This window comes from Rhagoletis zephyria, unplaced genomic scaffold (assembly GCF_001687245.7).
Source record: "Rhagoletis zephyria isolate East Lansing unplaced genomic scaffold, Rhagoletis_zephyria_1.1 Rzeph_scaffold_01155, whole genome shotgun sequence".
NCBI lineage: Eukaryota > Metazoa > Arthropoda > Insecta > Diptera > Tephritidae > Rhagoletis > Rhagoletis zephyria.
This window is the reverse complement of record NW_016158239.1, coordinates 111,036-129,301: the sequence shown is the minus strand read 5'-3', so window position 1 is coordinate 129,301 and position 18,266 is coordinate 111,036. Positions and strand designations below refer to the sequence as shown.

Genomic DNA, 18,266 nt, shown 5'->3' with positions numbered 1-18,266 from the left:
ATCGCCGCCATTCTCATTGATGAACTTTTCTGAAAAAAATTTAATACGTTTTTAATTGAATGTTAAACTAAGAAAGGATAAGGGGAACTCATCATTTGAAGACTCGAATGCTCCACCGATTAGCGCAGCGGGTCCTGGATTGGATTTTCTTGTTTTACCGCATTGGTTTTATTTAATTTTTTCTTTTAATAATATATTTTAAAAAACGTAAACACGTCACTTACGATTGAAAAAATTTTATATTTACTACTTCATGTCGTTGGCATTTACATTTCATTTATAAGTTTAAGTTATTTATAAACATTCGCTCTCAAAACTTATTAAAGGTTTGTTTGAAAAAACTTTTAATAAGCTTAATATTAAAAATGCTTATTTAACGCTTATTATAGCAAACTTAATTTAAGTTATTTTTAAAAACGTTTACTGAAATGCTTGTTGGGACGTATACATTGAAATGCAAGTGTATTTGTACAGTGGCGCTACTTGTACACTTGTACAGTGGCCTGTACTGTACTGTATCGTCTGCTGAGTGGAAGATCGACCTATCTCGGCAGCCAGTTCGAAAACGCCCTACATTTTGAAGTGAGTAGGGCGTTTTTGAAATGAATTCTGAAATAGGGCGTTCTTCAGCCAAATTCTGAAGTAGGGCGTTCTTGAAAAGTTTTTTGAGATAGGGCGTTTTCGAACTGGCTGCCGAGATAGGTCGATCTTCCACTCAGCAGTCGGTATATAGTTGTTAATTAAGTACGAATGTATGTATGTGTGGACATAAAACACAAGTGAACACATGTATGTAGTTGGTAATTAACTATAAATTATGTACACATCGTTACCTTAATATGAGAAAGGCCTGATCTAACATCGTCGCTGAAATCCCAAATTCACTTTTTAATTGATTATAATGCATTACATTGTTTTACTCAAAAAAAGCTTAAACTAGTTAGGCTTTTTTCGTTTCAGCGACGATTTCAGATATNTTTACTCAAAAAAAGCTTAAACTAGTTAGGTTTTTTTCGTTTCAGCGACGATTTTAGATAGGGCCTTTTTCTATCAAGGCAACGATATATTTAAGTATTAAGAATTAACAGGTCTCTAGTAACTTATACATAGTATTTCATTTTTTAAATTCAAAAGCTAATACCTTGCAACACAAAGAAACTAAATCAAATTGGGTTGGACACTATGTAGTCCTTTAATTGGTCCCTTAAAGCAAATGCACTTCTTGCTGCATTATTGCAAGCCATGCGACCATGATTTCGTAACGGGGTTGAAACATCTTTTCTCCACAGACCATTTACAATTTCTTCGCCATTGTACTGGTCAACATAATCAGCGGGACAGTAACTCCCATCGTGGAACTTTACGAAGTTGTGGAGCAACACTGTCGTTTTCACAACTTTTTCTGCTGTTTGTGGGTGCATGAATAATGGTGATAGTAAAACTCTCCAGCGAGCGCAAAGAATGCCAAAAGAGTTTTCGATAACTCTTCGTGCTCGGGATAAACGCTTGTTAAATATTTCACGGTCAAGAGGCAAACTTGCTCCTAAAAGCAAAAAAGAAATACATAAACACTTACATGCATATGTAAATACATTGAAGTTCATATTTACAAACCCGGATATGGCCGCATAATACAATTTTTTAGCGGAAATGCAGCGTCCCCAACCATAAAATGAGGGAATTTAATGTTCGTTCCAGGCAGATAATCGTCCTCCGGTAAATCTAGTTTGTCATTCAATAGGCGCTGCCCAACATCAGAGTTCCATAGTACTCCGCCGTCACTTTGGGAACCATATGCCCCGATATCGACGGTCGTGAATGTATAGTTTGCATCGCAACTTGCCAAGAGTACTATGGAATAATGGCCCTTGTAATTATAATATAAAGAGCCGGAATTGGGGGGACATGATATCGCTATATGCTTTCCGTCCACCGCACCAACGCAGTTTGGAAAATTCCACATGGTGTTAAAATCAGTCGCAATACGCTTCCACTCGTGTTTTTTCGGAACTGACAGATAGATGCCCCCCAATTCCTGCCAAATTGCTTCACAAACTTCACTGATTATGGCAGCTACAGTGGAGCGGCCCATTTTAAAAGCCGTGGCAAGTGTTTGCCTGCTGTCCCCGTGTGCCAGATACCTATGTACATATATATTTATGTTGTGCAAAGATGTTTTATTCACTGAATACGTCAATGTTAAAAAAAGTCTGCATTTTGAGGATATCGACGGCCTGTTGGATGATTTTGTAAGACGTTGCTCCAGAAATTGGTGCAACAAGTCGAACACATCACAGGTCATCCGAACACTCTTCTTGAACTGCTCCGGATCGCGCTGATACATTTTTTCGAAAGTGGCAGCGAATAGGCCCGCATTGTCCCGATCCTGGTAAAGTTCCCTCACCCATACCCGCCGCCTTGAAATATTTTCCAAACACGTCAAGGCTTCATGCATTAATAGCACTATTAATAACAAGATATCTAAGATATCGTCCAAAAACATCCAGAATATTTATTTAAAACTTATAAAAATCACGTATGTATGTATATTTATGAAATTCAGTGCTACTTTCACGATAAACAAGAGAGTGTTGTCAAAGCGTTTATTGTGGCATCTCCTTTGCGTTTTTCGCTTTTCTGACAAAGTTACAAATGTCACGCAAAGCGACAAAGTTTTATCTGGCATCAGCTTTAATGTAATCAATTTTTTCTATTGTATTGTGTGCAGCTGATTTTGCTCAGCCTGCTTTAAGCATACTAATTTTTTTGATGTGCTCACCCCCTAGGATTGTTCTATAATGTTCTTTATTTTGAAAACAAAAAATATTTAGAGGTCTCTCAAAGCGCTCAAAATTTCTATGTATTTTATATGAGGAAAATCCCACTTTTCGTAGAAAAATAATACCCAATTATTTATTTAACGATTTTTTCATAGCAACTACATTTCATAGGTCCGCCAAAACTCCCAGAAAATGCCTGAAAATGTATGGTGGGGATAAATGAAAAATCTTTACTATTAAAAATTGGTTAAATAAACAGTTGGGTATTGTTACTAGAAGTCTCCTGAAGAGAATCTGAACGTAAAATATTGATTTTCAAGAATTCGGTACCATTTATACGAAAATTTGTTTCCTGGAAAACTTTGAGCGCTTTGAGCGACCTCTAATTTTTTTTTTAGTTCAAAATAAAAAATATGGGTATATTTTTTTGCGATATAGAACAATCGTAGGGGGTGAGAGCATAAAAATCCCGACTTTACTTGTTTTGGACCACCCTACTGTACATACATATATATGTATGTGGGCAAATCTAGAAAACAGGTAACCTTTGTGTTATTTAGCTTTATTTTTATTATTGTAAACTATATCAAGGTGGTTGCGTTTGGACACAATTCATAGACGTATACTTGCAGCCTAAAAAAAAATTGGATCAATTTGCTGCATAACTTTTGAATTATAGGTGTTTAAATTAAAAAAAATATATGAAAACAAGTGAATTTTTTATGCAACTTTTAAGAGAGGCACAATTAATTATGTCATAACTTTTGAAGCACACCATATACTTGTTTGAAATTGTATGTGTATTTTAGTACTACCCAGTGGGAATTAGGAGCACGTAATAATACCTTATTAGCAACTTACTCTTCACCTGGCAGTCATTGCCATTTCCCTGCCGAGCGTCCCTTACTTTTACAAAGGCATGGCCGCCTTATGTAATTAGGAATTTAGAATGTACATTTGGTATCAGACATACTTCTGAGCCGCTTTACAAAGTAAGTTACGTGTAATGCAGAGAAGTCGCTCGGTGTAGTTCGGCGCTTGGAGATAACTTCGGCTGCACGTTACTTTGCAACTGACAACGTAATGTGTCGTTGGAGGTATTAATTTTGTGCTTTACTAGTAGATGACATTGGCCATGATGACAATTTTGGTACTAAAAACTGAAAGAAAACATGGCTTACCTCGTAAGGTGCTTACCTATTTTCCCAGTGGGTATGTGTACACTTCATATGTAGTTAGTTGAAAAAGTGTGTAACTCTATTTTTCACAATTTTCAAAATTTTGGATTTATCGCGTATAGATTTTGAAGCGTTCCATGTTAAAAACTGTGTAAGTATGTATTGTATTCTACAAACAATTACTAATAATATGATACCTTAGCCAGAGGTGTGCTTTCAGAGTAAACTAGGGTAGCCAGATATTTTAGTGACATAATCAGTACAGCTGGGATAAAAAATCAGTACAAAGCCATAAAAATCAGCTCATTTCCAAGCGTCTGTTTCGTTTTTTCACAATATAATAGCGCATTAATTTAACAAAAAAAAAAACCTAGTAGAATTTAAAATACATATAGTATTATCAACATAACAGTTCATTAGTTTAAAACAAAACAAAGGTATTACTATGTACAGTTGTGTTCACAAAAATAGTAGTAAAATGTATTGACAAGTTTTGCAAATTTTTTCTTTCCTTACTTAAATTCAATTTTTTATTTATTTATTTATTTATTTATTTTTAGTCTACAGAAAAATGTTTTCTTACAGACAGTTGAGATAAAAAGATTTAGAATATTTAAGTATGTGTGATACATTACAGAGTGAAATAATTATAAATATTAACTTGTAAAGATAACAATGATATTCAATAGCAATTTGGGTAGCTGGCGAGGCCTTGTCTCCAGTCTACTTTTGTGTGCGGCGGGCGGAAAGACCTAGTTTCCGCTCCGCCCTGTTTACAGGCCGTTGATCATGGTCGGAAAGGCCGAGCTTCCGATCCATGTTCCCGTAGTCGTTACTTTGTAAGTGAGGCAGGCGGAAAGTCCTAGTTTCCGCTCCACGCTATAGACGAACTGTTGGGCGAGGTCGGAAAGGCCGAGTTTCCGATCCCTGCTCCTATTGTCCTACGCGGTCGCGGAAATATACGAAGCCGTTACAATTGTACTAAGCAGTCATAGATATTGTGTAATTTTTTCGTTCACGGTTGCAGATATTAGTTTATTTAGTTAACTTGTTGAGCAATGTTTTCTTTATTACAAAAAGCGATTCAGATATGTCGATGCAATCATAATGCTTGTTAAAATCTTGGCATAAACACCGAAAAGCATCATGCATTTCAAAGTTTGATTTACAAATACTCAACACAATAGGTTTAAAATGTCTCGTGGGTCTTGTAGGAATACAAAAATTTATCTCACTCAGTAAAAAGGGACTACTGACCATCCCGTTCATTAATTTAATTAAAAAAAGAACACCAAGCATCTCTCTACGACTCTAAAAATATAGTTAATTCTATAACAAAAACCATGTAAGTTGAAGTCTCAAACTTTCTAGAAAATTTACAAAAATATGAAAGATTTTAAAAAAGTTTCATCAAAATATCTAACATTTTGATCCGAATTTTTAAAACATTTGGAGTACGCAGTTTTGTAGGCCATTCAGTTACAATAGCAGACGAGATCGAGTCAGAATTTTTTTTGCATATTTTAAGCTTCAAATTGAATACACTTAGGTCTCTTTTAATGCGGATTTGAATTTACGAGTTTTCAAACCATTATTTCGCAGTAGCGATTTTGCTTTTTTGACAGTTTTTATTACTTTTTTCAGTGTGTAAAAGACAATGCTTCTAATAAAATTTTTTTATTGTATTCTTACATAATAATAATAATACTAGATTGGCGCTTACACATAAGTGGAGCTTCTCCTCCAATTTGTGGCGTGCGCCTTGATGTTGTCACACAAAGGGGAGGGACCTACAGTTTTACGCCGACTCCGAACGGCGATTGTATTTTTACGAGAAGCTGTTTTTCATGGCAGAAATACACTCGGAGGTTTGCCACTGCCTGGCGACCGCTGTTAAGAAAAAACCTTTTTTTTATGTATTCTTACATAATTCATGTATTTATTGTGTTATTTTTATTTTTTTTTTTTTTGTTAAAATACAGATAAAATTTTATTTATTTCATTAACGTTCGGTTATACATGAAATAATAAGTGTAGAAGTGTAGAAATAAATAGTTTTGTTGGTCAATAATGCCTCACAGAATTTTTTTATGCGGTTTTTTAGAATTTTTTACATGGAGTATCTGAATTTATGCGGTTTTTGAAAATGCTGTTTTTGTATGAAAGTAAAGAACTTTTTTATGCGGATTTTTTTATGCGGCTTTCTGAGGAACCCATGTACCACATAAAAAGAGACCTAAGTGTACATATTTAGTTGGTGTGCTTAATAAATTCAACATTCACAATAAAATGTTGACTGAAAGGTATAATACCGAATTTTCGCGAACTTCAAAAATCAAAGTTAATCTACATAATCATATCCAAGGGTCAGTAGTTTGCACCTTTTCCAAATTTTTAGAACTTAAATTACTCAAGAAGCACATAAGCAGCTAAGTCTGTTCCAGGTGCTTCACGATTTTCAGGTTTTTACAGAAAGTCTTTCCCGTTCCCTTCCATAGGGATTATTAATGGAAATCCTGTAAAACCTGCAGGTCGTGAGGTACCAGTTATTTTGCGAAATGCTAGGAAACGAAAGAATTTCAAGGTGACATCTTTTTAAAATTGGTTTAAATTTAATTAACACTGCATTTGCACGTTCAATAAATTGCTTTCAATCTGCTCACACGTATGAGTTGTCAAAAACCTCAAGTAAATGCCAATTATACCATTTCACCAAAATTTTTATTAAATGTAAAAATCAGTACAAACTCAGAAAATCAGTAGATTTTACGTACTGATTTCGGGTTCTTAAAAAACAAAAAAAAATCTGCACATGTACTGATCAAATCAGCGCATCTGGCCACCCTAGAATAAACCAACTTTTAAAGACAAAAAATTATGCGATCTTGCGTAATTTTTATTCCAAAACCATCTTAATTGAAGACACATTTGGAAAATACGAAGAAACGATCTAAATCTTTTTATAACTACTAGTCCTGATAACGTCACATGTACCTGTAAAATGCTTCAAAAAAAAAGTTCTCTAAAATTGTGTGAAAACCCTGACTTACTACTTTTAATGATGCTCCTTTGATCCTCAGAATATTTCGACCGTGGTATCGAAGCAACTTTTTTTCGACAAAGGTTCTGATAGTTGATTCTCCTTAATTGGAGCCTTCCAGGGGCGCACACAGGAAAATATTTTGGGAGGGGTTTATACTTCTGAAAATTCGCTTCAGATAATATGCTCTTTAAAATATATTTATGCAAGTTTTATGTACAGTATGTAATAAATAAATACACTTTTTAAAGTTTCATAAATTGCACTTTATTTACATAAAATTATCAAAGAACTCAAATATTTTTGACCGATTTAAAAAATCTTAATTCTGACTCAAAAAACTAACTCACAAGTCTAATTTAAGTATTTACTATTAAAACGTTAGAGGTTTGAATACTAAATTAACTGACTTATATTTAAAAGGCTTTGACTGCAGTTATAATATTATTTCCATTACTGAAACCTGGCTCAAACCTCATAATTTTAGCTCCGAAATTCTTCCAAATGAATATCAAATATACAGGAGCGACCGCGAGGACAGAATCGGCGGTGGTGTTCTTTTTGTGGTGCATTCGTCGATACCATCCGAGGAAGTTGGTGTTCCGGTCATTGAATACACCGAATTTAAATGTGTACGTGTACAGGCTGGTAAGAATTATGTTTATTTAACTCTTTGCTACATCCCTCCTAATTCTGCCATATCAGTATATACCAGGGTTGTAAAGAATATTCGCATTCGCAACTGCGGACCTTCCGCAATAATTTTAACATTCGCATTTTGCGAATGCGAATATTTTACAAGTGGGCCGATAAAACGTATATATGTCAAAAAAAAAGTACATATTGTAGCCAATATTTTTGCCTGTGGTCGTAGGAGTATTTGTGTAATAAAACTTGTCAAATGTCTTATTTATCAACTTTGATAAAAAATGTCTTTAAAATATTGTTTCTTAAGCTATACAACCGAGCTATCAATGGGCAGCTATAAAAGTCCCCACTTCTACTTGACCTTTGACGTACGTCAAAGAGAACATAGTAATTTTAATAATATTTTTTTTCTGTGCTTTAAATACCTGCTTTGGCTTCTTTCTTTTTTATGATTTTTTTGGAACAATCTTAAAAAAAACTACTAGACACAAAAGAAGAAAGTGTGGACTGTAATTCTTATCAAAATTTTCGTGATTTGCTTTTGATGTTATAGGCGGCATACGCGGGGCGTCTGACTCGTGAGTCGGTTTGGATGTGTTTGTGAAAATAAATATGTGTTAGTTACATCAACATGACTCCCGGCATGACTCTGAATGATTTAACTGTGTGTAGTCCAAGGCGAGTCAACACGTACACAAATGACTCGCGAGTCAGACGTACCGCGTATGCCACCTATTACATATATTCGTTTGAATAATTTCAAATGGGGCTCATTCATTTTTAGCCAAAATTTAAAAAACAGAAGTTTTGTTTACTTGTTGGATAATATTTTTTTTCATAGGGATATGCATTGGATTCTTGGCTAAAAACTGCTGTGGTAAAACTGTCCCTTCTTTGCCATTTAAAGTCAATGAGTAAGCTCCTTCAATAGGGATTTCCAGTAGAAATGATCAACGTCTAGCTATAAAGAGAATCGATGCTAAAATAGTTAAACAGCTATAGCTCGACCTTTAATTAAGTAGATAAGAATTACGTAACTATCTGTTATTCAAATGCTTATAAAAAAACGGGGCACTTTAAAAAAAAATAGCAATATTCTGATCCTATTCGGCTGGCAGCCACGACTTTGGAAACAGAATTCAATTCAAAAATAATAATCTATTTTCCATATCCACCTATTTAGCTCGCTATAAGCACAAATTTTTTAAAGCAGTCGCAGAAGAAAGTAATAAAAATGAATTACAAAAACTAAAATCGAAAAGTGCTGATAAAGCTACAGGTTCTCCAAATTCTGAAACAAGATGATATATGTATCTGGTTTGGCTTGTAAGCGCTGTTTAAACAACGATCTTGCCATTATGCTAGATTTTAATTGTTTTTTAAAAATACTTGACATCCGCATTCGCATCCGCATCCGCGGATGTTAGCTGTTAGATATTCGCATCCGCATTCGCATCCGCGGATGTCTGAAATTCCACATCCGCAACATCCCTAGTATATACCAGTGTTGGCACGAATCGATTGATTTTTTAATCAGTAAAAATTTAATTAACAAATACACTTTTTAAAGTTTCATAAATTGCACTTTATTTACATAAAATTATCAAAGAACTCAAATATTTTTAACCGATTTAAAAAATCTTAATTCTGATTCAAAAAACTAACTCACAAGTCTAATTTAAGTATTTACTACGCTTTTCATTTTCAATCTCATAAATTGGTTATAACGACTTTTGCTAAAATTTCAAAATCAAAAGTTATCAAAACAAATTCTATGGGACTGAGAAATACTATTTTCTACTTTTTAGTCCATTTATAAAAGCGTTGTATATTAAAAAGTTTTTTTTTTTATATTATTTATTTTCTACTTTTTTGTCTTGTCTGTATAAAATTTTGCGATAGATATTAAAATAATTCAACGATATTAATAGAAAGGTGCACACACATGCATTTACATATGTATGTACATACAAACGAGCACCAATTAATTTTATTTAAAGAAATGGCGTGTCGTCTATTTCCTCTGTAGTGAACGTAGTACATAGGGCGACATCTAGATGTCATCTACCTCGCCCTATTCACTACAGATGTCGCCCTATACACTAGACTTTTTATAGGAACTTTTAAAGAAATGGCGTGGTCGTCTATTTCCGCTGTAGCGAACGTAGTACATAGGGCGACATCTAGATGTCATCTACCTCACCCTATTCACTACAGATGTCGCCCTATGCACTAGACTTTTTTATAGAAACTTCGCAAAGCAAAGGTTTTATGGTGTCGGACACACAACATTGAAAGTTTCTGGATCCACAACATTGAAAGTTTCTGGAGCCACAACATTGCAAGTTGATAAAAGCGTTGTAAAATTACTTCCAACTAAATAACCCTCATGAAATTTTTTNATTTTTTTTAAACTTTCAAGTAGTGAAGAAAAATTACTTCCAACTAAATAACCCTCATGAAATTTTTTAAAATTGTAAAAATAAAAACGGAAGAAAACAAATTAAATTTAGAATCCTAGAACGGAAAAAATTTTTAAAAGAAATTAAAATTCACAAACTTACAAACCAAAAGAAAGAAAAAATATATAAGTACGAAATCATAAATCGTTCAACCTTTTTGAAAGAAATCAAAACATTGAAATATTTAAATATTTTTAATTTTTTCAAAACAAAAAAAACACATAATAATAGAATAATCCAAAGGTTGCAAGAATTTGCAGAGCGAATGCTACAAATGTAAATTTTTTTCATGAAAAAAAAAAACATTTAAAGGAGAATTAAAAGAAATTTTTAGACACTTACAAAAATACGAAATACTATTTATAAAAAAGCAAAATGGCAAACCAAAATAATCTAATTAGACCACCAGTGCTAAACACTACATCTCCCCCTGCACCTTCCACCTCCACTCCGCAAATGTCCGCAGACCTAGCTAACCTTAGAAGCAAACGCACCAAATCTTGTCCAAAATGTCCTTAATAGCAATATAGCCCGAGTAATAACAGACCAAACAATAGAAGAACAATTTAGGAATAATATGAGTGAAATGGATAAAATTCCAGATGTAGTACGTTCACTACGGGAATTTTCCGGCAACGCTTCGGAATTTAACTCCTGGAAGAAAAGCGTTGAACGCATCCTACGAATATATGAACCCTCAAAAGGCACACCTAAATATTTCGGTATTCTAAACATTATTAGGAACAAAATAATAGGAAAGGCAGATATTGCATTAGAATCGTATAATACGCCTCTAGATAGGGACACTAGAGTATTAAATGACGTGCCTAGTGCAAGGACGATTATCAGTAAACGAATTCTACCAAAAAGTTTATGGACATTTATCTCTAATCCTAAACAAAATAGGATGCATGGAGATTAGTGAAGAATCAGTCCATTTACTAACGGAGAACTACCGTGATAAGGCCCTCGATACCTTCATTAGAGGACTTTCTGGTGACCTCCCTTGACTTCTAGGCATAAAAGAACCGAAAAACCTGCCAGAAGCCCTGCATCTTTGCCTCAAACTTGAAAATCAAAATTTTAGAGCATACCACGCTAACAACCAGACGTTGAATGCACCAGCAACTCCACGTCAACTAGGTTCCAACTACCCAAATCCACGACAGCAACTCTTCGCACCAAGATATACTCAACCAACAAATCGACAATTTCCACAGACCAAATTCTATCCTGAATTAGCTCATTTACCCCAACCTCTAACAAACCCAATCCAACAAAATTATCGCCAACAAAATCCTGTTCCTCCCAATCTTCAGCAATATGCCAACCAAAAGCCAAATCAATATAACCAATATGGATACCAATCCCAAAATCCCTATAACCAACAACAGAACTACCCCCCTCCCAGACCTCCTAAACCACCTCAACCAATGGACGTAGACCAAAGCGTCAGAGCAAGAGCGGTTAATTATATGAACCGTCCTAAGCCCCAAGATCCAGGCAAAAGACCACTAAATACATCAATGATAAACCATCCCCCAACAAAGGTACAAAGAAACTTTCACATAAACTCTGACGAACCGACAGAAGACCAATACTGCGAGCAACAATACTATGAAGACCAATATTATGAAAACCAATACGACCACAATCAGTACATAACCCACAATAACGAAAATGAAGAACTGCATGATCTAACCGATGTACATTTCTTAGATTAAACAGCTCTTCGTTGCTTTATTTTAGATGCAAAACGAGGAGCGGCGAAATACTGAATTTTCTAGTGGACACAGGATCTAACAAAAACTATATCCAGTCCAGTCTAGTGAAGAAAGCAATAGAAAACAATGAACCATTTTTCGCCAACTCAGTTGGAGGAAAAATAAAAATTTCACACCACACATTTTTGAACCTTTTTAATTTAGAAGATAGCAAACTAAAATTCTTCCTGTTACCCAAGACAGTAGTGTGCAAAGCGTTAACACAATACAGATTCGAGACGAACACATGACCACAGTAGAGAAAAAAGAGATAGGACAGTTGGTACGGAAACACAGCAAACTATTTTCAGAACCCAACGAAAAATTTACCTACACAACTAAAGTAGTTGCGGAAATCCGGACAAACTCCGACACACCCATATATTCCAAATCATATCCATATCCTATTACCCTTAAACAGGAAGTCGAAAATCAAATAAACAAGCTATTGGAGGACGGAATTATACGAAAATCCAGATCACCTTACAACTCGCCCGTCTGGGTTGTACCCAAAAAGGACGACGCTTCTAGAGAAAAAAAGTTCAGACTGGTCATCGACTATAGGAAACTAAATACAGTAACAATCGCAGACAGATACCCAATACCAGAGATAAATGAGGTACTTTCTCAACTAGGAAAGAATCGAATTTTCTCGGTAATCGACTTAAAGAGCGGTTTCCACCAAATTCCTCTTAAGGAATCTGATGTGGAGAAAACAGCCTTTTCAGTGAACAACGGGAAGTACGAATTTACTAGACTCCCCTTTGGCCTGAAAAATGCCCCCGCTATTTTTCAACGGACGCTAGACGACATACTGAGAGAGCATATAGGCAGAATATGTTACGTATATATAGATGACATTATTATATTTAGTAAGGACGAAAACTCACACTCTGAACATATAGACACAATTTTTAAAACCCTTAACGATGCGAACATGAAGGTTCAAATCGACAAATGCGAATTCTTCAAAAGGCAAGTCGAATTCCTAGGATTCATTGTCTCTTCCGACGGAATTTCTACAAACCCATCCAAAGTACAATCAATAGCAAATTGTCCCTACCCTAAAACGATTAAAGACTTACGGTCATTCTTGGGCTTATCTGGATACTACAGAAGATTTATCCAAGATTATGCTAAAATAGCAAAGCCACTAACATCCCTACTTCGAGGTGAAGAAGGAAGAATGTCCAAAAATAGCTCAAAGAAAATACAAATCCACTTAAACGACGAAGCAAAAGCAGCATTTAATAAAATTAAAACCACCTTGACATCCAAAGATGTTATCTTGCAATATCCCGACTATAAAAAAGAATTCGACCTAACAACAGATGCCTCAAAATATGCCATAGGCGCAGTTTTGGAACAAGACAAAAGACCGATAACATTTATATCAAGAACACTGAACAAAGCCGAGGAAAATTATGCGGTAAATGAAAAAGAAATGCTCGCTATAATTTGGGCATTAAACTCGTTTAGAAATTACCTATACGGCACAGCCAAAGTAATTATTCATACAGACCACCAACCCCTCACATATGCGCTAAGTAATAAAAATAACAATTCAAAATTAAAACGTTGGAAAGCTATACTTGAGGAATATAACTACGAAATTATATATAAACCCGGTAAAGCCAACGCTGTTGCAGATACACTTTCCAGACCATTCGAAGTAAATTCCCTTTCAGTTGCTACACATTCAGATGATAGCTCTTCACACAACTTAATACCAGCTGTTGAAGTACCCATAAACGTTTTCAAAAACCAAATTTGGATATCCATAGGACAAGAAAGTAGTTACCAATTTAAAATACCTTTCCCTACTTACCATAGGCACATTATAACAAAACCCGATTTCTCATCGGAAGACTTAACCTCCCTCTTAAAACGTTACTTAAACCCTTCAGTAATAAATGGTATATGTACAACTGAGGACATAATGGGAAAAATTCAAACAATATATCCATCGCACTTCTCAAATTACAAAATACGCTACACCCAGACTAAAGTAGAAGACATAATAGATCAAGACGCACAAAATGAAGAGATACTTAAAGAACACAAAAGAGCCCATAGAAATAGGGACGAAAATAGAAAGCAACTTATACAAAAACTTTATTTTCCAAAAATGAAATCAAAGATAGAAAACATAATTAAACAGTGTAAAGTTTGCAAGGAATATAAATATGATCGTCATCCCAATAAACCACAGCTACTAGAAACCCCAATCCCCGAATATCCTGGTGAAATCGTACACATAGACATATACAATACAGAAAAAAACCTTGTACTCACAGGTGTAGACAAATTTTCCAAATACGCACAAGCAAAATTAATAAAATCAAAAGCAATAGAAGACATCAGAGAACCACTACGACAAATGCTTTTCGCTTTTGGCGTACCCAAAACTATAGTAATCGACAATGAAAAGTCCTTAAATTCAGCTTCAATTCAGTTTATGGTCGAGGACCAACTAGGTATCCAAATTTTTAAGACACCCCCATATGCAAGTCAAGTTAATGGCCAGGTAGAAAGATTCCACTCTACCCTATCAGAAATTATGCACTGCCTCAAACCCGAAAGCACCCATCGCTCTTTCCAAGAACTTCTAGATCGTTGCACATACGAATACAACTACTCCATACACTCCGCTACAGGAAAACGGCCATTAGAAACATACTTTGGCAGACGCGTCTCAATAAATCCAGAGCAATATGAAACCTCACGTCGAGAAAATATCGAAACACTTAAGAAAAAACAAGCAAAAGATTTAGAAAACCATAATAAAAATCGTAAACCAATGAAAATTTACGCACCTGGAGAAATAATCTATGTTAGGATAAGTAAAAGATTAGGATCGAAACTCACAGCCAGATATAAAAAAGAAATAGTCAAAGAGGATAGATCTAGTATAGTTATAACCGAAAAAGGCAGAGTAGTTCATAAAAGTAACATTAGAAATTAGTCATAGTTAAATTAAATATTACCTTCTCAATACCCTCATGTTTTCATTATAGGCTACTCGTACATCTAGTGTACGCAGACTTTAAAATTATAGATTACACAAATTCACAACTGGCAACCTTCGACACAGGACTGACGAAACTTCAAACAGGAACATATAGAGTAATACATAAAATAGACCTAGACGAATGTCAAAAAACCTTAGACGAAATAAGCAACACAATTAGAACCAAGATAACTACAGGAAATCCCTTATTACCCATCATCATTCACGAACTTAATCTAACACAAACATATCTAAATAGACTTAAACCCAAAAGATTCAGAAAATCAATAGACATACTAGGAAAAACTTGGAAATGGATCGCCGGAAACCCAGACCATGACGATTTAATAATGCTAGAGAGTCAAATCAATAACATAACCGATAACAACAATAACCAAGCTGTAATAAATAGGATACTATTCTATAGGATAAACAATATAACAATAATGTCAAATAAAATTTTAAAAGCTGTACAAACCAGCGAAGATATACAACATAACTTTGCTATAGAATTCAAATATAAATTGAAAGTTATTAAAGAAGAAATAATAAATATAGATTATGCCATACATTGGGCCAAGGCTGGCCTAGTCAACTCTTATATATTTTCAAACGAAGAACTAATGTTAATAAAATCAATATATGAAAATAATAATTTAACGCTAAGTAACATAGAAGAATCATTAGAACTCGCAAGCATAAAAATTGTAATAAATAACTCAATGTTGTTCTATATAATTGGACTACCTTTAACAAATGAAGATATTTGTAATTCAATTATGATAAAGCCAATAAAAGTAAAAAAATCTATTAATAAAATCCCATATGAGGATATCATAACTTGTAAAAATGACAAAGTTTATGGAATAAAAGAAAAATGTAAAGAATATAATAATGTAAGAATATGCAATCATAAGAATATAGTAGATATTAGCAACACCACCTGTGTCCCACAGCTGCTAAGAAGCAAACCAGCAGAATGCACATTAGTTAACAACCAGCACATCCCATCCGTAGAAAACATATCACCAGGCATCATCCTGTTAAACCAGTACAATGGCACAATCAAAATTGACAACCAACAGATAAATCTCGTTGGATCATACGCAGTGCAATATCATAACTCCACTGTCTTGATCGACAACCAACAATATTCCTTCACTGAAATATTAAGCAGCAAACCATTACCTGCAATTCTCCAACCAAATACCATTTCAAACAAAGAAGAGGAAATACTGAGTCTAGAAATGCTGAAAGAACTTCACATGAACAACACCGTTCACCTAAAAGCAATACATACTTCGCACACAGCAGCACTTATTACCAATTTTTCGTTATCAACAATTAGTCTAATTTGCATCTCAATCGTCATAACCAGGTCAGTTTTTAGATACCTAAAAAACAAATCCATAGAACCATCAAAATATAACATAAACGTTAGCGTCAACGAGAGTAAAGATGCCCCAATACCCGAGAACCCGAATCATTTAGTAGAACAAACAACCAATTATATAAAGATCCACTCCAATAAATAACTGCCAAACATTAGGTCAGCACATTTTACATCCGGCACAAGTCAATATAATAATTTGGCAATAACAATAAATAAGCCAAAGCCAAAATGCATCCCCGACGCTAGATCAGCAATATTAGCGAATTGGGAATAACATCCGGCATGCGCCGAACAACAAGTGCAGTCAAATAATAAATAAGCCAAAGCCAAAATGCAATCCCGACGCTAGATCAGCAATATTAGCGAATTGGGAAAAACATCCGGCATGCGCCGAATAACAAGTGCAGTCAAATTGGAACAACATCCGGCATTCAGCTACTGGGACTTTAGCTTAAGATATTTTTGCTAGCCTAAGTAATTTTAACTAATATAAGCTGGAAAAATTAAAATGTTAAGTTAGTTAATAACAAGAACTCAACAATAAAGGTCTTCTGACCCAAAAAAATAAATTTTTTTGGCCTTCTTAATTAATAGGCCAATAATTTACATACTCCACCGTACATGTAAATACCACTGTACAGACATATTACATTACATTGTACATATACACAATATCACCAGTGTTGCCGCGCATAATTTTTAGTGGTAGCCAAATTCCATTAAAAAAGGGCTAAAAAAGAGCTAAAAAAAAGTCATTGTGGCTAAAAAGGGTAGCTAAAATTTTTTACTTACATATACATATATAAGTATACACGTAAACATTTTCAATAAGTAATGGTATATAAAAACAATGAACTTTGGAAAAAAAGCTAATATTTTATCCAACCAAAAACCATTTTGTATAAAAGGGGAAATATACGGCACCAGCTTGCTGGTTCCATCAAGTGATTGTATCACCAGCCTCGAAGCATATAACTTACCAGCATGCTGGTACAATATTTATATCTTTACAAATGAGGTCGAGGAAAGATCGAAATGATTAGAGCCGAAATTTCCTAATTTTTCTAGCATTTTGTCAAACATTGTTTTTTTTTTTTTTGTAATTCACAACTGTAATATCGTGAACGTAATCTTCCACAAACACGGCTTTGACTCATATAGCGCAAGCAATTTCCGCCAAAATACTTTTCACTTAGAAAATTGAGCTAATTTCACCACTAACGACACCAGCATGCTGGTACAATCACACCACAAGAACATACACGGTCAATCGACTTCATGGGTCATTTAACAAATTTAGCATATTAAGGGCCGTGAACTTATCTATTTTAAACTATAGTTAAATCGTTAAAAGATAAGTTAACAGCCCCAATACTTTTACAGTATGTATTTATAAAAGCGTAAGGAACATACAATACATATATGTATATATATCAGTCTTACGATATATACGACGATACGAATTAAGCATATACAACTTTTTCATGCCAAGTATGAATAAATTCTAAAAAGGGCTAGAAAAGGGGATAGGGGCAATTTTAAATTTATGTGGGCAAAAAAAGTATGTGGTTGCTAAACCTAGCCACCAAAGGACTAAAACGGCAACACTGAATATCACTGCTAGCAGCACACCAGCAGCATGCCCGAACAACTCACCAACCACTTCGCTCACCACACTGCGCAAATCGGTACGGCACACGACGAATTCTCAACAAGCATCCAGCGCAACAGGTATAAAACACTTAACAAGTGCGCAGTCAGGTCAGTCTTGCTAGATGAGTAGCTGACTTGACTGGTCGATGAGCGGGTGGTGTGCTTGCGCACTAATGTCTTGCCGGCCAGCCAAGCCAAGTTCGGCATAACCAATCGCGACTAAATGGTGTGCCTTCGGGCGCACTAATTGTCGCCGACTGGCTAAGCCAAAACCAAGTACGATTCAACCCGCCGGTTGAGCCTCCGACACCGCCGCCCCGTTCCAGCCCCTACTCGTGT

The 18,266-nt window shown here is 34.9% G+C and overlaps 2 protein-coding genes across 10 annotated transcripts in view; both read right to left on the bottom strand.

Moving 5' to 3' along the window:
- LOC108362973 (ADP-ribosylation factor 3) overlaps nucleotides 1-18,266 on the bottom strand; it is a 113,058-nt gene that overhangs the window by 14,219 nt on the left and 80,573 nt on the right. The window lies entirely within an intron of this gene.
- Nucleotides 1,028-2,813, bottom strand: LOC108362972 (putative nuclease HARBI1). The gene is made up of 3 exons (XM_017616134.1): nucleotides 2,193-2,813; nucleotides 1,615-2,141; nucleotides 1,028-1,543 (listed from the first exon to the last, which is right to left on the bottom strand). Exons 1-3 carry the CDS (start codon nucleotides 2,501-2,503, stop codon nucleotides 1,164-1,166), a joined length of 1,218 nt encoding a protein of 405 aa, XP_017471623.1. The 5' UTR covers nucleotides 2,504-2,813; the 3' UTR covers nucleotides 1,028-1,163.